The sequence below is a fragment of the Phoxinus phoxinus genome (assembly GCF_949152265.1).
Source record: "Phoxinus phoxinus genome assembly, chromosome: 25".
Lineage (NCBI taxonomy): Eukaryota > Metazoa > Chordata > Actinopteri > Cypriniformes > Leuciscidae > Phoxinus > Phoxinus phoxinus.
In genome coordinates, this window is record NC_136900.1 from 22,538,593 (window position 1) to 22,562,769 (window position 24,177).

Here is a 24,177-nt window from a genome sequence, read left to right on the forward strand (position 1 = left end):
ATGTCAAAAGGGTTGAAGTACACATATATGCCCCTGGTTTATAGGCAACGCCACACTATAACTATAACATTACATTCAGCAAGCAAATATAGAAAATTAAATATACATAAATTATAATTGACCTGTTAAGCTAAACAAGTACAAGACACTTTTCTGGTTTAAAATTAAAATTATAATTTTAAAAAATAATGAAACCCAATACCTACATTTAAAAGTGTAATTCAGCAAAAAATCCTGTCGTTACCGGTGCGCAATGAACTCAGGCGTACGCAATGCAGCGAAGGATCCGTCTATTGTATCCTTCATTTCACGGGAAACGAAGGACGCATTTGAAGGAGCCTTCGAAATTGGGACAGCCTTAGTCACGCCGCAGTGACACAATGGATGCAGCCTTTGAATTGGGACTCAATCTGGAAAGTGGAAAACAAAAATATCAGTGCAAATATCAACTAAACTCCTACCTTACGCTTGTGGCATTGGTTTGGGTGTTTTAAAACTAACCCTTTCCCCCGGTTACACAGACAAGGCTTAAGCCTAGTCCCAGACTAAAAGACTTTTTTTTTTTAAATAACATAACCTTTGATTCTTCTTATCAAGGATTAATGATGAACATAATCAGGAAGAGAGCTGGAAGGAGAGTTGCAGAAGTCTCTAGCGATGTCTACTGGTCATGGTGGGAACTGCAGGTAATCTGCATCTTCAAACCGTAACTAGATTTACATGACCATGTGTTATGCATAATTGTACATAACATGAACAATATAACTGTACAATAACTGTATAACATGCAATTGATAAAACAGGATACTGACTACGATTTCTTGTAATCAATTTGATACTGTAGCCTACGTGAAATGTGGAAACAAAGCCATTGTGACGCCAAACCCCCTCATGGAAGAAGAAAGCCGTCATGTTTACAACTGTGACAATGAGCACTTATCAGGATCAACTAAATGCTGGATTATCAAAAGTAATCGTCCAACGATTGTAATCGTTAAATAAATTAACAACAAATAAATAAATAAATATATATATAATTAAGTTAAATAAGTCAATTTAACTGGTTTAGAAGGGAAATTAGTATAAAAGCGACATTTAGTAGCTATTCTATACTAAAATGTATACTATACTACCTACATGTAGAAATCTGTATTTTAATAGATATATAAAATAGTAAGTGTTGGTATTAATGGGTCAAGCGTTGACAAAAAAGATTCAGCCTTTTCTTGAAAATGGCTTAAGACTCAGCAGATTAGGTTGAGATAGGCAGGTCATTCCACCAGCATGGTCCAGTCAAGGAAAAGGACAGTGAAAGTGATTTTGTGCCCCTTTGGGATGGCACCACAAAGCGCCGTTCACTTGCAGAACACAAGCTTTCTACAAGCTTCTAGAGGGCTCTGAAGTGAGTTTAGGTATAGGGGTGCAGAGCCAGTGGTTGTTCTGTAGGCAAACATCAGTGCCTGGAATTTGATGCGAGCGGCTATTGGCAATTCCATGCTGGAAGGCCTGCCAAGAGAGCATTAAAAAAGTCCAGTCTGAATAAAACAAAAGCTTGGACAAGAAATTGTGTAACATTGTCCGATAGGAAAGGACTGATCCTCCTAATGTTGTATAAGGTAAATCTGCAGGACCAGGCAGTTTTAACAATGTGGTCTGTGAAGTTTAACTGATCATCAACCACAACTGCAAGGTTTCTGGCTGTCCTGGATGGAGTTATGGATGACGAGCCTAGCTGAATGGAGAAGTTGCGTTGGAGTGTTGGGTTGGCTGGGACCACAAGCAGTTCTGTCTTAGCAAGGTTGAGTTGAAGGTGGTGGTCCTTCATCCAGCAAGAAATGTCTGTCAGGAAGGCTGAGATGCGAGCAGCTACCGTCAGATCAGGCTGGAATGAGGGGTAGAGTTGTGTGTCATCAGCATAGCAGTGATAGGAAAAAACATGTTTCTGAATGACAGATCCTAGTGATGACATGTAGATGCAGAAGAGAAGTGGTCCAATCACTGAGTCCTGAGGCACCCCCGTAGGTAGATGTGGCGACCTCACTCCTCCACGACAACCTAAAGGACCTACTGTAATAATAATAAGTTTAATTTATATAGCGCCTTTCCCAAGCTCAAGGACGCTTCACAATAGTAAATAACAAGCAGTTTACACATCAACGGACAATGGACATTTGCCCAGTCCAAGTAATGAGTGATTGCAGTTGCAAATCGCATTACATTTGCAATACAAACATAGAAACAGAGGCAACAAACAAACATTAGTTACAGTCAGCATGGTGGGCAGTCGGTGTAACGATGTAATAGATGGGTACCTAAGTTAACATAGTGACTGTGTTATGTCAAGTTAACATTTTCATGACTGGAAACCTGAATACTGTACCTGAGAGATATGACTTGAACCATTGGAGTTCGGTTCCTGAGATGCCCTTCTTCATGAGGGTTAAGAGGAGGATCTGGTGGTTAACTGTGTCAAAAGCAGGAGACAGATTTATTAACTGTAGAGTCTAATGAACATGCTATTATGTCATCTAAATCATCTGACTAAGGTCGTGGAGAATCTTCCTCAACTGAAAATAACTCATAATTGTAATTTGATGAAAATAAGAACATAAAACATTACATAATGTATATCATATCCTGTTGGAATTGATTAAAATGGCAGTAGCATCTCTATGACCAACAGAAGCAGCCTTAGAAGTTTCTGTAAATAGTACACTAACAACTGAGTAAGTATTTGTAAATGATCTTATGTTTATTAGTAAGCACTGCTGACTTTGCAAACTAGAGGATCATGTTAGGTCAAACATGTACAACATTACCTCTGTAAAACACAATAAATGGGTTGTTTCTTTTAATTAAACATATAATAAACTTGATCATTGCAAGGCAGAAATGTCAGCTTGCCTTCTCAATTTTTTTTTTAAAATCAGTTTTTCTTAGATATAACCAAAAAAGGTAAAGAAACATAAACACACAAATAAGTGTTATTCTCCAACACCCGGTATGTTAATCAATTCATTTGGCAGATGAACGACTCCTGGCAGCCCTTATCAGATCATATTCAACAACTGACTTGACCTAATTCTTCTTGTTCGTTTCATTATCCTGACATCTGGAAATTTGTTTTCTCCAATAGTCTATTTAAAGCAGCGTGATTGGCGGACATTAGAAGTGGATATTTCAAGAGGCTGGCAAACCAACTGGTTAGTCCCTTACCATAAAGAGGGGAAATGAATGATGACGCCAGGCTTATATACCGTCCTTAAGTGTAGTCCTGCTGCTAGTGGTCTTCTTCCTTCAGACATTCTTCTTTCAGGGCTGAGCTGCTGCTTAACTTTCTCATAGAGGTGAGGACAATGTCTACCTTTTCATGGTTTGATTACCTTTAGTCTCATCCAAAGATGCTTGACTTGTTTTAGAGGTGTTATTCACTTGGAATTTACTGAACTTTGGATTGTATTTTTGGGATGACAAACGTATTTCTGTAAGCAGTTTGCAGTAAGCAGTGATTTGGAACTATAAAATAACTTCAGAGGAATATCTTATTTTTATAATATCCTATATAATATTTTTATTTTATCAAGTGATTATTTTTGCATTATTTTTTCAATTAATTTATATAAAAATATATGTCATTTTAGAGTATTGTGGACAATTTATTTAATTCAAAATGTGCATGTAAAGATAAGATACATTTTTATTGCTACTGAATGATATGCCAGTTGAATATCTTGCAATGCGTGTTGGACTGCCAAAATGAGCATTGGCACAAAAATGACATTTTAAATGACTGTATGAACATGAATATGTACAGTATGCTGACATGCCACTCAGGTGATGACAGAACTGTATTTCTAATACATTTATTGTTTATACCCTTAAAGGGATACCGTAGTTAAAAATTCTGTCATCATTTACTCACCCTCAAGTTGTTCCAAATCTGTATTTCTTGTGCTGAGCACAAAAGGAGATATTTTCAACATATATTGTGAGTTGCTGGTCCCAATTGACTTCCATAGTATAGAAAATAATACAATGGAAGTCAATGGGGCCCAGAAACTGTTTGGTTAACAAACATTCTTCAAAATATGTCTTTATTTGTAACAGAGGAAAGAAACTCGCACTCATGAGAGTGAGTATAAATGATGACAGAATTTAAATTTTTGGGTGAACTAACCCTTTAATACTATAACAAATAATTTGCACAAAAAAAGAAAGAAAGAGAAGAAAATAAACCATCCCTTAGATATCTCTGTCGAACCATCCTAAACTTTTAAAGGATCTGTTATGAATATGCAAGACATCTGAATACAGCAAAGCACGATCTGTGTGATTTATACAGCTGTCTGCAGACAGGTACTGTTGGCATATGCATAGAAGCAGGGAGACTGAGATACTGGATATCAGAGGGGGAAATTCACCCCCCCCCCCCCCCCCCCCCCCCCCCCCTCTGGATCACAAGACATTTCCAAGTGCTGGTTTCAAATTATAATGCAGAAAATATAGCCCACTCGATATACACAATCTCTCTTAATGCGTATCACATAAGAACCTTTGAATTAATCAAGATTAAATATTGTATATCAAAAGGATAATGTATAAAAGTTGTTTCATCTTTCTAAAAATGTCTTTACATTTTTTTGCTCTGTTTTGGACTCTGTAGAGGGGTGAAAAAAACAGGGGGCCAAAATGTCTGAGTGAGTATATGAATATCTCTGTTATTTATTTAATTTATTTCATTATCAAAGAAATGGGAATCTATTCTTGTTTTGTTCCAATTGTAATTCCTTCATCCTCCATCACAGGAAAAAGATGACATCGAGCCGCAGGCACCATCTCAAGGTAGAGTAAATAATGCACAGATGCTTTTGATATTATATAATATATTATAAAATATTTAATGAAGACCTCATGAAATTATATTTGAATTTTGTCTTTTGATATTATATTATATAATATATTATAAAATATTTAATAAAGACCTCATGAAATTATATTTAAATTTTGTGTCTGATATAATATAAGTATGGGCTTTCCATAAAAAATAAAACATAATTTTTGTGGCAAGAAACATGTCAAATAATCTGTGCACATCATGTGATTACATGAGGTCTTTACAATAGCGTAATTTTTTCTGACTGCTTTTATGTTTGTCAGTATGTGTGTTGCTGATAAAATCACTGTAATGGTGTTATATGAAATTCAGGGTCTAACATATGTATTTGCCCTACAGAGTTTGTTGCTTAGCATTGCAAAGACCCTTCAGGAGAAAGAAGCTGCTCAGGCAATTGTAGATAAGGAGAATTACATGGCAGAAAACTGCCCTCCTCTGTCCATGCCCTCATCTACAGCGGAGCTGCAGGTCTGTCTCCACATTCACCAAATGTTCAGAATGCTAAATGAATTAAAAGTCCTTGAAACTACAGAAAATATGATTTTTGTTCTCTCATAGCACATGTACATCACTTAGATATTTATTTGTTTATGTTTTCATTTGGAAGACAGAATTTTTAAGTACATTCTTTACAAAAACAGTAGTTCGATGAATATATCATTATATCAATACCATACTCATGAACTTCAGGGTTATTATCATTATCTAAAACTAATATATATCATTTCAGGTAGTAGCCAAGGCAACATTTTAATATAGAAACTTTTTTTTTTTTTTTAAGTACTACAAAAAATGACAAAACGCAACACATTTACTAAAACTTAAAATATAAAATATTTACTAAAAAAAAAAAAAAAACTGAAAATATAAAAATTGAAAAGTAATTCGCAATTTAATATAAACTATAATATTAATAAAATAAAATAAAACAACTGAAGCACTCATGGTATACATGCCACTTCGAAAATACTTAAAGAAAACCTCTGGAAAACAAATGGAATATATTTCGATTTTTATGTTTTAATTGCATTTAAAAAAAAAATTCTTGACATTTATGGTTGTGAAGTGAACGAACAAATATGCTCTTAATATTGTTTATTGATGCTACACTTTTGTGTCATTTTTTATAATATAATAAAATAATAAAATACAATAAAATAAAATAATATTGAACATTTATGTAATCATCATGTTATTTAGATAACTTTTGGATATTAGAATGGCATTCAAAATATTTTCTTCTTGACATTTATGGTTGTGTACGAACAAATATGTTCTTACTATTGTAGGCTAGTGGTAAGTGAGTTGATAGTGCTGTCCAGATGTTTAACTGATGTCTCAGTGATGTATATGTGACTAGGGATGATGAAAGTTATATTGCACACTCTTGAAACATTATGATGCAAAAGATGGTTAGAAAAGAGAGCTTGACTCTTTCAATGTTGCCATTCAGGAACTGTGCAAGAAACTTCACCATCAGATCGACACGGTTGATGAGGAGAGATATGACTTGCAGGGCAAAGTGAGCAAGGGAGATAAAGAGGTAACTTATAAACTATAATACTCAAACTTACCTTATGATGATGATGATGAAGATGATGGTGATGTTACTGTTGAGTCTATATATTGGGTTCTCTGAGGTCTGTTTTGACTCTAGTCTAATGTGTGTATAGATTGAGGATCTGAAGATCAAGGTGGTCGACCTGATTGGCAAGTTCAAGAAACCCGCGTTGAAGAAAGTGCGCATGTCTGCCGATCAGATGCTTGGGGCTCTTCTGGGCTCCAAACACAAAGTGTCTCTGGATCTGAGAGCCAACCTGAAACAAGTCAAGAAGGAGGTCAAAGAGGAGGTGAGTGAATGGTTATAGTACAGAGCAGATGTGAATAGTTCTCTAAATCAAGCGTAGCGTCAGTTCTGGCAGGTCACGTTAGTCAAGCTCTCATCACCTGACTCTCAGCTGATCCACGTCTACCTATAGGAATGCGACGTCTATCACTGTATACATATATAAGCTCCTTCTTCAGTATTATCAGCAGCTATCGCGTTTCTCAGGAGCGAATTCCCCTCCTCCCTCCCCAGCTCCTCCTTTCATCCGTCAGGATGGCATTTTGATTCCCGTAGAATCAGAATAAATTCTCGAATTACGCTGTACTTTAAAATCTAGAATTAATGATATCTGCGTACATTAATGTTGGTTCTGTTGTCTACCCCAAGGGGGGTTATTGCTGCTCTTATCTATGCTAGGCTGCATGGATGCGCAGGGACAACTTCTTGCCCAGAACAGAACCATACCGCCAATCCAAATATGCTAATTGTCAATCGTATTTGACGATAGTGGTCCTGACAGAAATAATAATGCCATAAGCAATGAGAGGCCGTGCATTACAGTGATTTTACCATGGGTAAATCCTCCTAACTGTCGCTTATTGGTTGTAGCACAGGTGAGAATTTAAACAATAATATGAATATTTGTATCACTTAGTATCACTTATCACATAGATATGATCAAAAATAATATTTATTATTAAAACAAATAAGCCATTAGAAGCTGTTATCAACCGTTACCATGGCAAAAACCATGCTAACGTCCCAGACAGCAACATAGTATCCGACACTGATAAACTCCTGACTATAAGATCATCTAACTGCGTGACGTAAATTCTGTTAATGACGCAATTGTGCGTGCTACCAAGGTTACCACATAATTATTTTAACGCGTTAAGGATTTTTTCTTTAATTGTATGTGTAAACGCATTAACGTTGACAGCCCTGATATATACACAGTACACATGCCTATGTTTAATTGAACTACCATTCCTTCACACTCAATTCCTCTCTCATAATCCAGACTACAGATGTCGGCGACTGGCGTAAGAACGTTGAGGACAAGGCCGGTATGGGCGGCAGGAAGAAGATGTTTGAGGGCGATGCCTAAATTCCTAGACATTTCTTTGTTTAATTATTGCAGGAATTCGTCATTGCTACGCTATCATTTATCTTTTTTTTGCCATAGTTTTATGTCTTTAGCTTTCAGTGCCTCAAATGAGCATTTGTTTCATGCAGTATGTATATGTCCTGAAAGAGAATTGTGTATCATCGCTGAGCCACGACCATTAAATCAATGCTTTTGAGGAAAATCCCTTTTTTGTTTGTTTTATTGCGCATGGTTTGGTTCTTTCACTCCCTTACACAATTACACTAGTGCTTTGTTTTGACTGGAATGAATAAATAGTGCTACTGTATGCTGAATTTCTTCTATTTTTATCAGTTTCATTGCTCTATTTGTTTTCCTTTAATTAAATTAAATTGAAATACAATTGAAAGAAATTTAATTTGGTCGGTACACAACTTCTAGAAGAAATATGTGTGGCATTTTAATTTAATTTGGTTGGTACATAACTTCCATGAGAAATATGTGTGGCATTTTAATTTAATTTGATTTGGTCGGTATAACTTCCAGAAGAAATATGGGTGGCATTTCAATTCACATTTATGGAGATCTCCTCTTTTGCTGTACGGTGAGTAACTTAAAATACTTTTTTGTTGTGTTTTTTTGGGTGAAATATCTCTCATTATTTTGCTATGCCTTTTTTTATGCCTTATTTTGCCTTTATTTGTTCTGTCAGATATGTTATGCATCTTGGTGTGTTAAGCATTGCTCCCGTTTACGGCACACACACATATATATGCGTCTTGAAGGAAGGGAAATTTTGCCCTGCCGAGGATGGGCTCGGGATATTTCAGGAGCTCAGCGGCTTATTGGTCTAGGCTGGAACCCACTTCCATAAACAGGACTTCCAAGATCTGCTGACCCATCAGAGTCCAACATATATATCCTATTTAACTTTTCTCTCTCTGTGGCTCACCAGTCTTTCCAGTTCTTCCTCCAAGTGTTCCTCCTCTTCTCATTAGGTGAGCGTCATTCCAGAACTCTCTGTAGATCTGTACGTAAAGGACAGAGGCACATCTTTGAATGCAAACATTTGTGCATAGATTTAGATACTATTTATCTACTAAAACAATTACGTTAATGATGAATCTTTCCTGTTGTTTAGAGACATACTGTGCTCTAAGTGCTTGATTTTTGCATCCAATATATATCCAGACACAAATACTCTTTTTTTAATATTCATGAGTACATAGAATATGTTGATAAGTGTGCTTTTAAATGTAGTTATGAATTACCTGATAAAGTATACATTTTGTATTTCTGTATTAAATGATATATAGAGATTTATATGGATTTCAAATGTATATATTGAAAGGAAACAATATTACAACAGCAATACAATTTATAATTTTTTCTTTCTCAAAGTTAAATATCAATTTAAATGTTCTATGCTCTAATTGATATGACAGTTTATTCTGTTTAAATAACACGAGTTAGACTAGTTGTTATTGATAAAATATATATTTATCATATTTTTATAATTAAAATGATTGATCAATAAATTATGGCAACATGTTTTCACATTGCTTTACTCTTCAAAAAAAAGTTAAGAAATGTTCAACTTGTTTTAAATGTTATACAAGATTGAACTCTAATTTAACTTTTTAAGTCAGTTTGATGTAATTTAAGTTGAAATGACTTAAACATCCAAGTTGATTGTTAAATAGGGTACTACCTTAAATTAAGTACAGTGTATAAAATAGTATAATCTTTAATCGCATTTGTCTTCTAGCCTCTGAATACAGCAGCTGATCGCTGGTATCATGTTTATGACCTTTTGAAGTCGTGTCAAATGTACTGACTCACTCAAGCATCTCAGACTGTCGAGCTAAACTTACAGACTCGGTGTCCCTGATTGAATTTCATTTCTTACCAAACTTTACCAGTTTAAAACCACATAGAAGCGATTGTCTTGGATTAACCACTTAACTAAACTGCCTACATCTAATGAGTCATTTCTATCCAATCCAGGGTGAAAACACACTAAACCACCAAGATGTCAGAGTAAGTATTGTGATTCTGATTGCAGTGGACTCTTTGTTTGTTTAGAATAACGTTTTACAAAGTGTAAAACATTATAGACTATGTTTAATTTTATATGAAGTTATGTTTGTTTTGAATAGAATAGTTTATAATAGAATCCATTGAGTAAGTACAGAGCTCCGTTTGATGCTCATGGTGAACTTGTTTTCACAAACAGAAAAAAGATGACCTCCAGCCGTAGGCATCATTTGAAGGTTAGACAATTTTACTGTCATTTCATAAAACATGTTTTTTTTTTATATATATAAATGTTTTGTAAAGCGTATTGTTAATTTCTCTTCCTCTAACCCCTCAGAGCCTGGTGCTCTCCATCGCCTTCAATCTGCTGGAAGCTGAAGCCAAGCAGGTTATCGTTGATAAGGAGGCGTACATGAGTGAACACTGCCCTGATCTGAGTCTGCCTGGATCCCAGCAAGAGCTGCAGGTGAACACGTCATAGTTTCACCAATAACGCTGTAAAAATGATATGATCAGTAATTTATGTCAACATGTTTTTACATTGCTTTAACATATACACTTACTCAAAAAATATTTTATTTTTTCTAACTGTATTCTTATAGCATTAATGAACCCTTTTTAATGTTAGTTCAAATGTGTGCTCATGCTAGTTCACTAAGGTTGACACAACTTTTGATATTAAAATGTTTTAGCAAATATTGATATTAGTCTAGTATTTACTAAGTATTGACTAAGAAATGCAGTTTTGTTTATTAAAAAATGTATAGTTTATTGTTGGTTCATCTGTATTATATATATATATATATATATATATATATATATATATATATATATATATATATATATATATATGACCACATATTATTATACTTTCATATATAATTAGATCATGTGTAGTTAAGTGACCACATATTAATACACATTTATTAAATTATTAATTAAGTTACTTACAGTTAGTAGAATGTCTTAAGCAGACCAGTGTAACCTAAAAGTTATATAAAGTTACATTGCATTCAATGTACACGTTTTTAGGTGCTTTATTGTGAACTGAAGCAATGAACACCATGCTCCACGGTTTGAGCTACAGGAAGGTTATAGAATGCTTATATAATTTTTGTATGTTTGATAATCAATATCATATATCATGTATTAGGACCTCTGCAAGAAGCTGCACCAACAGATCGACACTATTGATGAGGAGAGATACGACTTGGAGGGAAAGGTTTCCAAGGCAAACAAGGAGGTAAAGACCACGACACATCAGTGTCATAATTTGATCAGTGATTCAACCATTTATTTGTTTTTCCAATTGTTATTTATTAAAATATAATGATATAGATTGAGGATCTGAAGCTCAAGGTGGTCGACCTGATTGGCAAGTTCAAGAAACCCGCGTTGAAGAAAGTACGCATGTCTGCCGATCAGATGCTTGGGGCTCTTCTGGGCTCCAAACACAAGGTCTCCATGGATCTGAGAGCCAACCTGAAACAAGTCAAGAAGGAGGTCAAAGAAGAGGTGGGTTGCAGATTCAGAAATGCTTCTTTCCTTTGTTTGGCCATGTTTATAATTTTGTGGGAACATCTCCAAGTGTGATGTATTTGGGCTTTCTCAGCACATTGTATTCACGTCTGATGTTTTTGCGTTCCACAGTCTGTAGAACAAGTCGGCGACTGGCGTAAGAACGTTGAGGACAAGGCTGGTATGGGTGGCAGGAAGAAGATGTTTGAGTCCGAGGCTTAAGATGTATCGTTTTTATTCTCCCATATGTCTCACATTTTCTCTGCCAAACATCTTTCTATCCTGTGAACCTCCCGTTCAAATAAAAAGTATTTTTCCTGGACTATTTTTGCACATTGTACATTGTCTGAGTGTTGAATGGCATGGCATTAAAGATTAGTGTATACATATATGCCTTTGTGTTTTTGCTCAGAGTTGTAGCTCTACTGAACAGCCAATAGCATTCGCATGTTCACTACTGTTCAAAGGTTTGGGGTCGGTAATATTTTAAATGTTTTTGAAAGAAGACTATTATGCTCATTAAGGCTGCATTTTATGATCAAAAATACAGTACTTTTGTTAACATTTGAAATAAATGTTTTCTATTTGAATATATGGTCAAATGTAATTTATTCCTGTGATGTCAAAGCTGAATTTTCAGCTTCATTACTCCAGTCTTCAGTGTCACATGATCCTTCAGAAATCACTCTAATATGATGATTTGATGCTCAAAAACATTTCTGATTATGATCAATGTTGAAAACAGTTGTGCTGCTTCATATTTTGTTTTCAGGTTTCTTTGATAAATAGAAAGTTCAAAAGAACAGCATTTATTTGAAATGTATACATTATCATTTATTTTTGATTAATTTAATGCATCCTTGCAAAACAAAATTTCTTTCGAAAAAGACACACTTTTGAATGGTATAGGCTTCATGTAAACTTTAATACAATTGCCTACATAAAACTTACTTTCATCTATTTGATCTATTAATAAAACAGATTTACTAATACATTTGTCTGCGGTATGTGTTTATTTGATGAAAGATCCTGAAAGGCATAAATTCATATTTAAACTCATTTTCATGTATTGAAAAATGACTGAATTATCAGAGTTATTATGGTATTGTATGGTAATACAATGGCACATTTTCATATAAAATGCTATTAATTACAGTACCATATTCATGTACCATTTTATTTCCATGGTCCCTTGAGAATACCATGGTATCATGGCCCAAAAATAAAACATGAATTATGTGGTACATTTGTTATTTTGTCTTACTTCAGTCTGCTTTTGAAACCATTAATGAACAAACTCTAACCATTGATGTAAAATACTGATAGTAACCACTGGTTATTAATATGGAATAATGCTTCTTGTTAAAAATACTAAAAATACATATTTCATGCTTTAAACATGGAATAAAAAAAATAATTCCCATGGTAAAGCTGGTAATGGTCCAATTACAGGCTATTTTTTGCATTTATTTTAAATAATTATGTCATCTTGAGGGCCACTGAATAATATAATATAAACAATATTGAGCCACTAATTAATATAAGATATAATATAATATAAATATAATACCCTGTTTATAAGTATGCTTTGTTTTAGTATCATTAATGGGTGTATTATTATTGCAAATGCAATTTTTTCTGGGGTCCATTGTAAAACCCGAGACTTTTTAAGTATAACTTGCGGCAAATATTTAGATTTAAAAAATAAACTCTCCATCTCGATCATCCCAGCTGTTCTTACTTAGAATAATACTGGGCCTTTTCATTTTTCACAAAGACAACAGAGGAACCCCCAGCACTCTCACTATACGAGACCCTGAGCCATTTCAGGCTCGCACTTTCACACCCGGCTCACCCAACATCTGTTTCTGGACCCAGGGCTCTCAACTCCCTCCATGTAAGGTCAGGGCGCTCTGCATTTAATAGCTTGTGTGGGCCGTCCATGTTCAGGGTCCTTCTTAAGTTTCTCCAAGGAGCTCAAGTGTTGAACTGCAAGGAGTCGACTTGCTAAGAATATCTCCTGACCCTGTTGCACTACATGCAAGAAGATGCCAAACTATGTCGAGGGCACATCATTTCCAAGGGCACGTAGACAAGAAACCCTGAAACCCAATACAAGGGTTATAACATTTGGAAAACTGCATGCCACCATGAGATCTGGTGTCCCTTGGGACCAGGAGACTGAATTTCAGTTAAAACAATCACTTATGTATATTTTCAGTATTGTTGGCATTGATTTTATTTGACCCCTCTGAACACTGCATTATAATCAAATGGTCTGAATGGAAAGAGTTTTGATTGGCTAATGAGGTCCCACTCCTGTGACGCATTATTATGTCAGTAATGCCACGACCCATCTGCTGTCTCTGGCCCTTCAGTCACATGAACTTCTGAGAAACAGCTGCCTTTGACTGGCACATATAGGCAACATGCAGACTGCAGGACTATCACAGCACTGCACGGAGGTTTTGCAGAGCTGTAGAATCTCAGTTCACCACAGACAATAACTATAAGGGTAAAGTTAAGACACGGAGGTATAGAAGTATAATTTTGCCACATAAGAAAAAAAAATACTTTGGTAAAAAAAAAAAAAAAAAGAGTCTTTACGATAAAATTGTGACATACTAAGTCATAATTATGAACATTTTGTCATAATTCTGACTTTTTATTTAATAATTTCAACTCTATAATACAATAATAATTTCTAGTATGTCAGAATTTCAACCTTTTAATCTATTAATTATGATTCAGTGTCAATTGTAAAGTCAGAATCATAAAATTAAAAAGTCACAATAAAGAGATGTCAATTATGACAAAATGTCGACTGGCAACACAATTGAGACTTATCTCATTTAAGTTTTGTTATAATTGTTACACATCTCATAATTTCAACTTTGAAACTGAACTTCATTTTGACGTTTTATTACAATTATGAATTTACAGATTAGAATTGTGACTTTATATCTGAATGAGTCAGTGTTTCATAAGTTTGACTTTTTATGTCACACTTCTGACTTAGTAACTAATCATTTTGACTTATTACAATTATGACTTTACAGATCAGAATTGTGACTTTATATCTGAATTATAAATCAGTGTTTCATAAGTTTGACTTATGTCATAATTCTGACTTTTATATAGTAATGTAGAACTTTTGTCATAATTATGAGACTTATTTTATAATTATTATTTAGAAGTCATAATTTTGACTTTTTAATGATTCAGAGTCATAATTTTGACTAAGTCATACTGTAAAACGTCAATTATAAAATGTCATAATTATGACAAAGGGTCAAAATTATAATATAAAAATCATATTAGGACAAAAATTTACATAAATGAATTAGTAGGTCACAATTATTACTTATCTCATAATTTCAACGTTTTTCATTATTATGATTTTACCTCATAATTCAGACTTTATTAGAATTACGACTTTACAGCTCAGATTTGACTTATATCTAACGTTAGTATGTCATAATTCTGACTTTTAATGTTCTAATGATGATTTATCAAATACATTTTTTTCTTATGTGGCAGAAATGGCCTTTCAAACAAAGGAACTAATTATTGTTAGAATCACATTCAGAATTTTGTTTATTTAAAAGAATTAAAAGTGGAGTTTCATATCAATCCGTGCATTACTCAACATGGTTTAAGTTGATATGGGATTTAGAAAGTAGCCTAATAAGTAATCCAATACTTTTAAGAGAGAGTAATTAGTACAGTCATTTAATTACACTGTTCAAGATGTAATTAGCTAGTAATTCATTACTTTTTTAGATTAACAAAATGTATTCAGGTTGAATCGGTCTTCATATAGGCTTACGTTATTTTAATTTTGGATTATCACAACACATCTTGTTAGGTTACCTGGCAGCTTACACCTTAGCAACCACATGTAACCAATGACTGACAGGTGTTGTCTTACATTTATAACAGAAAATATATATAATTTTTTTAAAGAGAGAACAGGAATTTAATTGCACATGTACAGTAGTGTGGTTTCAGTGACAGCTTCAACTGGACTGCTGCCCGCCAGACTCACTCTGCTGGTCAACTCTACCACCATCTGGTCATTCATAACACAGACATCAGATCAGGAAGTTTTCCATACAGGATGTCATGAGTACATAACCTAAACTGTCCGTTCTGCCAATGTCAACATTTGTCATGATTACTTGCCATTCATTGGTTCGTATATAAAACCAAAAACTGGAAATCCAATGTGTCAGTGGCAAATACATGTAAACATACAACCTGATTATTACAGATGCAGTTTCTCAAATTAAAAATATGATTCTGCAGTCTTGAGTGTGCCATCATGCAGGCCATGAGAATGTCACCTTGTGGATATTGCACTTGCTGGGAATCAAAAAATGGATCTTCTGTTCCCATGGAAAGTGGGATTGTGATTACATCAGCAAAACAGGAATGTGCCTGGGTCTCATCTGGTGTTTGTGTATTTGGCCATTAGAGGGCAGATTAAGTCATGTCATATATGTGTGTGTTTTCGTTACCACATATAGGAGTCAAAACAAGATTAGTACAAATTACATATTTTAGCAAAAATAAAACAGAAAGGAAGCAATATTAACTATTTTTCCATTCCTGATGTATACATGCTCGTAAAAATGGAGCGTGGTCACTTTTTAAGATGTTTTTAACAAAACAAACAAAAACAATTTTGGCATCATTTTTCTGCATTTTTCTTCTCGTCTGAAGTTTTGGTGCATTTTGAGAAAATATTTCTAGGTTGTTGGATGCTCATATGTCTCTGGTAGCTAACAAGTTACAAATCTTTTATCATGGCTGTGAGCTAACACGTTATGAAATATCCATGAAATTAAAATGAATTCATTATAATTAATTAATTAATTATAAGCATCTATATATTTTTGAGATCTCAATTAATAAACAGCTTCAAAATAAATTGTACTCCAGCATAAGAAAACAAACACACTTGTTTCCTCATACTGAGTCTCAGACTATAAATATATTTTAGTTTAAACTGAGGCATAAACATTTTTATAAACATTTGAGGGCATTTAGAGATGGTGATTTAGAGAAAAGAATGATGGGATTTAGATGTCATGGGATTTAAAAAATATATATTTTATCTTAGTCCTATGGTGGGAATTCAAAGTCCTTATTCAACAATTCCTAGCATGTGGGTTCAGTTAGCAGATTTCCAACTAGACAAGCAAACAGGTGAAAAATAGGAACATGTTAGCAACTTACATTTAGATTGTTTCAGAATTCATGTTTGAGGTACAAATATGTGTAAATTGTTTTAGTTTTAGAACAAAACATAATTAAGAGCACTTATGACAAATAAAGTTAATAAAGAACTTAAACATGTATGTTTCTCATCAAATCTCCCGAATCTGACAATGAAAATACCCAGCCTCCTGACCGCATGCTCTCTTATTCTCTTAGAACTAATTACATTTCACACTCGTCATTCTCACCAAAATTCTTGCACAGATTTGGCCTTGGCCTCGATCAGCAAGCAAATTGTTGTAAACATCCACTGACGTCAACAACCCCATTTGCACCTATTTGCCCACTTGTAAGAAGTAAACCACATGGCATGCGATTACTCTATTAGAAAAAAGTATCACCTCTGAGCTATTATCTCAGGCTTTTGGAATGCACTTCACGCTATTCCCAAAACACAGCAGGGTTAACAACCTCTGGAAACTGAATTCCTCATACTGGGGACAGATTATTGGGGCATTCGTCTGTCAGCACATGATGATTTGTATTTGTGCTGTGGAAACAAGAAACTAATCAATGAATGAGAATGATTAGTTCAAACAGAATCATGAATGATATTCTGAGATAATCGTCAGTGATATAACCTGATGTCAAGGTGAATAGGGCAAATTATTAATAATCATAAGAAAAAGAAAATAGTCAACTCTTATCCATTAGTTTGTTGTGCATAGAAAACTACCGCTTTTAACAACGCTTTACTTTGGAAGAATTGTGGGACACAAACTCAATTTTAAGAAGAAAAAAAGACTGAATTGTGAGATATAAACTCAATTAAAAAGGTAATTGTAACTTTTTCTCCAAAACACGTTGGCTACAATTAGTGGTACCCCATAAAATATCTCTGAAGTACATTCTGAAGTATATACCCATTCATATTTACCTTTTTTAGCACACCAGGGTGACTAGGAACATGAAATTGTCCAGCCATGACTTCTTGTTTCACAGGAGTTTAAATATGAGGAAACACAAAGGCCAAATTCCCTTAATCACAATGAGTAAAACCAAAGAATATAGTTCTGATGTGCAGCAAAAGATTGTTGAGCATCACAAAATAGAAAGTGGCTGTAAGAAAATAGCTAAAGAATTGAAAATCCCCATTTTGACCATCATGGCATTAATTAAGAAGTTCCAAACTAAAGATGTTACGAATCTACCAGGAAGAGGACGTGTGTCTATATTGCCTTAATGGACGGCAAGGAGGAAAGTTTGAGTGGCCAAAGAGTCTTCAAGGATCACAGATGGAGAATTGCAGAGATTAGTTGAGTCTTGGTGTCAGAAAGCCTATAAAAAACACAAAACAACAACCCCTACATCACCACCTGTTGTTTGGGAGGGTTTCAGGAAAAATGCTCCTCGCTCATCCAAAAAACAAACTCCAGCAAATTCAGTTGTCAGATACGACTGGACCTTCAAACGGCACAGGATCTGTGGTCAGATCAAACTAAAAAAATAGCTTTTTGGCGGCAAACAGGCTACATCGGTTTGGTGCACACTAAAAAGTACCTCATGTGTACAATTTAATATACCGTTGGATCTTTAATGTTGTGGGCATATTTTTCTGCTGGAGGTCCTGGACTTCTTGTTCAGATACATGGCATCGTGGATTCTATCAAATATCAACAGATAAAAAAACAAAACCTGACGCCTTCTGCTAGAAGTCTTATAACGGGCCGTGTTTGGATCTACCATCAGGACAACGATCCAATACAAACATCAAAATCAACAAAAAAATTTGTTACGGAGCACAAAATGAAACTTCTGCCATGATTGTCCCAGTCCCCTGACCCGATGAGTGGAGTGAACTGAAGAGAAGCACCAACATGGATCTGGGAATCTGAAGGATCTGGAGAGACTCTGTAATGAGGAATGGTCTCTGATCTCTTGTCAGGTGTTCTCTAAACTCATCAGGCATTATAGGAGAAAACTCAGAGCTGTTATCTTGTCAAAAGAAGATTGCAAAAAGTATTTAATAAAAGGGTGCCAATAATTGTGGCCAACGTGTTTTGGAGAAAAACATTTATTTCATAATGTGATTTATGAATATACTTTGGAGAGCGGTGTGCAGGTGATGATTGGAATAGTTCTTCTTACAGGAATGGAGACACAGGAGAGACGAGACAATGGTTTGTGACATCAAGGTAAGTAGTCCTCCATGAATAAACGAGACCGGACGGTGAACTGAGGTGAAGAGTGTGTCTTTATAGTGCTGGTGATGATAGTGATGGAGGTGCAGGTGTGTGTGTGATTAGTACTCATTCATAAAAATGAAATGCATGTATAATGTATATTTGATAAATATATGGGATATATCAATGGAATTTATGAAAAACATGTATTTTGAAAATATGTTACTTATTGTCAAGTGAGGTAAGGGATGTGAGGAGGACTCAATGATGCAGAGGTTAATGAGCTTTTTTATTGGACTTCAAAAATAACTAAAATAAAACAAACAAATAAATACACCCAAGGGGAAACAGTCACAGTGTAGCAAAGCTCGGCATGAAAATACACTGCAACATCTACCGGAAAAACGTCCACAACAGGAAACAGGACTGAGGCCTTGTCCACACTAATACGTTTTCTTTTGAAAACATTTTTTTTCTCTGTTTTGGCCTTCCTTCCACACTGAGATGGTGTTTTTATTAGTGAAAAACTACGATTTTTGAAAAGTGGATACATTTGAAAATGCCGTTTTTGCGTTGTAGTGTGGCCTGTCAAAGCGGAGGTATTTAAACCGATGACATAAGTTTAGTCATGTGATGCATATTTGTACAGTACCAATAGATATTCATGTTTATACCAGTATTGTGCCGGTTATGTGCTATTCACTTTCACACTGTTGCTAAAATACTTTACACACTCTTCATATCACAGTTTTGCAAAGATGACAGAAAATGTACTCACATTTGCTGTCCTGCGGCAATTCATGAGAGCAGTTGCATTTTAGACCAAACATATGGTGACTGTGTGCGACCTGAGATATTTTGCTAAATAAAATTATCCTGCCAGAAGAATTGCACGATAACATTATCATTTGTTTTTACGCATGCGCAGTAAGGTGTATTTAGCGTTTTTAGGCATTTTCCAAAAGTTTCCCATCCACACTCAAACGTCGGCAAACGCTAGTGTGGACGTAGAGCGTTTTTAAACCAAAACGCAGTGTTTAAATGTATCCAGATTAATGTAGACGTAGCCTGAGAACACAAGGAGAATAAATAGGGAAGGAAATGAGGGGGGTAACGAGGGAGAGCAGGTGGGGCAAATGAAACAATAATCAGGTAACAAGAAGGATAGGGATAAGACAATAGAGAGCTAAGCACATGGACACGCACCCAGTGAGAGCGTTCACACAACATGATATGAAAGCATGCTGTCGAAGATAAACGATGAGCCATGTGCTACACAGAACACATAAAAGTTCACGGCCGATGATAAACAGGAGCTGCATGCTACACAATACAACAATACACAGACAAAAGAGCGTACTGCCAAAGGGAAATTCAAAATACATGTTCACACAGAGACCAGACGATGGGAGTTCTTTCACCAAACCAAGAATAAAACCCGGCCGAAGTGGCAGAACCCTGACAACTTCTGTTCATAATGTCTGTCTCTAAATCTTTTATATATACGAATTGCAAAATGATATAAATATATTAAACATGGTTGGTTCCATATATTTGTAACATATCTTTTAATACAAGTTATGGACATGTACCTACAGTGTTGCCGTGCAGTGCACATCAGGGATGGTCTGACTTATTAGTCAGAGTATTCCTTTAAAACATATTTGTGTTATTCTTGGAGTCTCTAATGAGATTGCAGCTCAAGCTGATGGCATGGGCTCTGGTTTTCACTCCATTTTAAAAGACTATAAAATTGTCCAGCAGCTTTGTCCAAACAAGCTGGAATTTATGGAAAAATAGAGAGCAGTGAAATTGGCCCACACAATCTGAATATAAGGGCCATGATGCATTTTAGGAAGGAGAGATGCTGAAGTGGTAGAGTGGAGTGCTGGTTCAATTCCTGCTTGATGTATATCACAGTGTGGCCTCGAGCAGAGAGTAACCCCAGTAACCCAGCTTAACCCCAGGTTGCTCCAGTTTGATTGCCCAATAATAAATATATACAAAAGGTCAGTGTCAGGTCAAATATCTGAGAATCTTCACCTCCTGGTGTAAAAAAAAAAAACATGGCAGTAATGATAGGAAGTTTTTGCATGTCATTGATCCATACATTGCATCAAAACTCACCGGTGTAATTGTATCAAACCCGTTGTACATTTACAGCTGAAAAAAATTCGGAAGAATTTTCTTATGTTATATAATAATTATTAATAATTTGTTACATTTCATAGCGCTTTTTCTGGGACCTCAAAGCGCTTCACATAGGGAAGGGGGAGTCTCCTCAACCACCACCATTGTGCAGCATCCACCTGGTTGATGCGACGGCAGCCATATTGCGTCAGAACGCCCACCACACACCAGCTTAGTGGTGGAGAGGAGACAGCGATGAAGCCAATCAGTATATGGGGATGATTAGGAGGGCCTGTTGGACAGAGGCCAAGGGGTAAATTTGGCCAGGAATCAATATTAAATATCAAATCAATATCAACCTTCAGCTCACTAATATATAATTTTAGTGAAAACAGAATCTGGCGTCTATATGAGACAGGCCTTTAATTTAGTGTTGAGACTTCACCCTGCGCTGCAATATACATTTAGCTTTACATTCATTTAAAGAAATCAGCTGGTTGAATGAAAATTGCTGCTAGCTGCTATCGGATTTTCAGATGATATTCTCAATTCAGTTAACGGACGCTCTGAGGTAAAGTGAATTCAGACTGTAGTGTAGACTAAGCAACGATTGTAGCCTATTTAATTGTACAGTACAATCATAACATAGACATGATCTTAATTCCATAATGTCCTTAAACATAACAATATTGCTGGCCATAAACTGACAAAGTGCGCGTCCGATAACTCGAGTTGTCATAAACGCCGCACGCGCTCGCTTCTCGTCTGGTGTGCGATAACGCGAGTTGTCACAGACGCGGCGCGGTGCTTCTCGTCCGGTGTGCGATAACGCGAGTTGTCACAGACGCGGCGCGGTGCTTCTCGTCCGGTGTGCGATAACGCGAGTTGTCACAGACGCGGCGCGGTGCTTTCTCGTCCGGTGTGTGATAACTCGAGTTGTCACAGACACGGCGCGGTGATTCTCGTCCGGTGTGTGATAACTCGTCATAGACGCGGCGCTTCTCGTCCGGTGTGCGATACATAGACGCGGCGCGGTGCTTCTCGTCCGGTGTGCGGCGCGGCGCATCTCGTACGGTGTGCGATACATAGACGCGGCGCGGCGCTTCTCGTCCGGTGTGCGATACGGCGCGGCGCTTCTCATCCGGTGTGCGATACACGCGGCGCGGCGCATCTCGTCCGGTGTGCGATACCTACTGCCTTGCTTGCGCTAACAGCTCCCACCCAAATGCGCAGGGCTCTCTTGCGTGCCCAATCTACACCATATAACTGGCTTAAACAGACGATCTGACGGGTTTTAGAAGATTAAATACAACCCGAAACTAAAAAAAAGACCCGGCCTCTATTTGAGACCGGCCTTTATTTATCCAAACCTGTAGCCACACCAGGCGTGTAAAAGAGACAGGCGTCTATTTGGGACTCGGCTATTATTTGAAGTTTTACGGTATACATATATATAATAAATAGAATTATCAAGAGTTTAGATACTTTTTCCAAATTATTGTTCATTTTTATTTCTGATGAGAAACGTCTCGGTTACGTATGGTAACCCTCGTTCCCTGAACAGAGATGTACGTCAGAGATGAACTGACGGATGGAAATCTCGCTGAGAGACCATGGCGGATTCGGTCTCCTCGCTCCCATTATGAAAGGTGTTGGTGTAGTGGCTTAAAAAGTGCTGATTCTACTTTTTGGAGCTTACCTGGTACCAGTTTAAAAATATATATTTGGAGTTTTTAACTTTTATTATGATAGGAAAATATGGTATCAAAAAAAGTCCACGAGCTGGGACTTGAACTTGCGTCACCTAAAAATGATCTGCTATTAATGTTTGTGCACTGACCACTAGGCTGTGGGGGCCTAATCATTGCCAGCACTTTGATAGATATTAGAAGATCCTCCTTGTGTAAGAAATACAGGGGGAACGGATTCCGACGGCTGTTTTTTTGCCGTCGGATTCTGTTCCCCCTGTAAAAAAACGCCCAGCTGTCGGAATCCGTTCCCCCACTCCAACTATGAAAGGTGTTGGTGTAGTGTCTTAAAAAAATGCCTATTTTATTTTGTGTGGGGATGGAGCTTACCTGGCACCAGATTAAAGAAATATATTTTAGAGTTTTTGCCTTTAATTATGATAGGAAAATATGGGATTAAAAAAAGTCTACGAGCCAGGACTTGAACTTGTGTCACCTAATAATCACCAGCTCTAAATGTCAGTGAATTGACCACTAGGCTGTGGGGACCTAATAACTAGCAGCACTTTTTATAGATATTAGAAGATTCTCCTTGTGTAAGAAATACAGGGGGAACGGATTCCGATGGCTGTTTTTTTGCCGTCGGATTCTGTTCCCCCTTTAGAAAACAAACAGCTGTCGGAATCCGTTCCCCCACTCCAACTATGAAAGGTGTTGGTGTAGTGGCTTAAAAAGTGCTGATTCTACTTTTTGGAGTTTACCTGGTACCAGTTTAAAAATATATATTTGGAGTTTTTGCCTTTTATTATGATATGAAAATATGGTATCAAAAAAAGTCCACGAGCCGGGACTCGAACTTGCGTCACCTAAAAATGATCTGCTCTTAATGTTTGTGCACTGACCACTAGGCTGTGGGGGCCTAATCATTGCTGGCACTTTGATAGATATTAGAAGATCCTCCTTGTGTAAGAAATACAGGGGGAACGGATTCCGACGGCTGTTTTTTTGCCGTCGGATTCTGTCCCCCCTGTAAAAAAAAAAACTCTCCAACTTCCAACTTAAGAAATACAGTGGGAAAAGAACAACAACAAAAAAAACAGATGTCGGAATCCTTTCCCCCACTCCCCATTATGAGAGGTGTTGATGTAGTGGCTTAAAAAAGGCTGATTGTATTTTGTTTGTGGATAGAGGTTGACTGACATTGTTTTTTGACATTTAAGCATTTGGCAGATTTTTGATCCAGAGCGACGTAGATTGAATTTCATGGAACACATTTTGTATTCTTATCAGTTTTTGCTTTCCCTGGGAATTGAACCTATTGGAGTTGTGCACAATGTACAATTTCTTTCTTTACTCTCTTTTTCCTTAACTATAAACTATAATTTATAATTTAACCAGCAGGTAAATGTATTCAACCAGCAGTTCAATCTATTACTGAAGCTGAAGTAGTTATTTCAGATATCAAACATTATAATGACAAAATGTATTTCTCAAAAATAGACAAAAACTGTGTTGGCAAAAATGAACAATTGTTGTCAAAGAACTTTTGTAAAGGAATGAACACTTTACCAGCCAGTGTCACAAATCTG

General features: G+C 36.1%; 2 protein-coding genes across 3 annotated transcripts; both read left to right on the forward strand.

Moving 5' to 3' along the window:
- The first annotated feature begins 616 nt into the window (after nt 1-616).
- On the forward strand, nt 617-8,034 carry LOC306993925 (troponin I, fast skeletal muscle-like). Of its 2 annotated transcripts, none has more exons than XM_079604139.1 (8): nt 617-686; nt 3,137-3,347; nt 4,664-4,697; nt 4,806-4,842; nt 5,234-5,362; nt 6,348-6,437; nt 6,568-6,744; nt 7,744-8,034. In XM_079604139.1, exons 3-8 carry the CDS (start codon nt 4,690-4,692, stop codon nt 7,828-7,830), a joined length of 528 nt encoding a protein of 175 aa, XP_079460265.1. In that variant the 5' UTR covers nt 617-686; nt 3,137-3,347; nt 4,664-4,689; the 3' UTR covers nt 7,831-8,034. The 2 variants fall into 2 exon arrangements, with proteins under 2 accessions (XP_079460265.1, XP_079460266.1); XM_079604140.1 differs by lacking the exon at nt 617-686 and adding an exon at nt 850-970.
- A 153-nt stretch (nt 8,035-8,187) lies between these two features.
- Nucleotides 8,188-11,686, forward strand: LOC306993924 (troponin I, fast skeletal muscle-like). The gene is made up of 7 exons (XM_079604138.1): nt 8,188-8,807; nt 9,817-9,849; nt 10,046-10,082; nt 10,184-10,312; nt 11,000-11,089; nt 11,185-11,361; nt 11,497-11,686. Exons 2-7 carry the CDS (start codon nt 9,842-9,844, stop codon nt 11,584-11,586), a joined length of 531 nt encoding a protein of 176 aa, XP_079460264.1. The 5' UTR covers nt 8,188-8,807; nt 9,817-9,841; the 3' UTR covers nt 11,587-11,686.
- Nucleotides 11,687-24,177: the final 12,491 nt, after the last annotated feature.

What these genes read in the sequence shown, in the direction of transcription:
- LOC306993925 (XM_079604139.1), top strand. An exon ending in GCCGCAGGCACCATCTCAAG is followed by an intron (nt 4,843 to 5,233) that starts GTAGAGTAAATA and finishes TTTGCCCTACAG; the next exon opens with AGTTTGTTGCTTAGCATTGC. An exon ending in TGAGCAAGGGAGATAAAGAG is followed by an intron (nt 6,438 to 6,567) that starts GTAACTTATAAA and finishes ATGTGTGTATAG; the next exon opens with ATTGAGGATCTGAAGATCAA.
- LOC306993924 (XM_079604138.1), top strand. An exon ending in TTTCCAAGGCAAACAAGGAG is followed by an intron (nt 11,090 to 11,184) that starts GTAAAGACCACG and finishes ATAATGATATAG; the next exon opens with ATTGAGGATCTGAAGCTCAA. An exon ending in AGAAGGAGGTCAAAGAAGAG is followed by an intron (nt 11,362 to 11,496) that starts GTGGGTTGCAGA and finishes TGCGTTCCACAG; the next exon opens with TCTGTAGAACAAGTCGGCGA.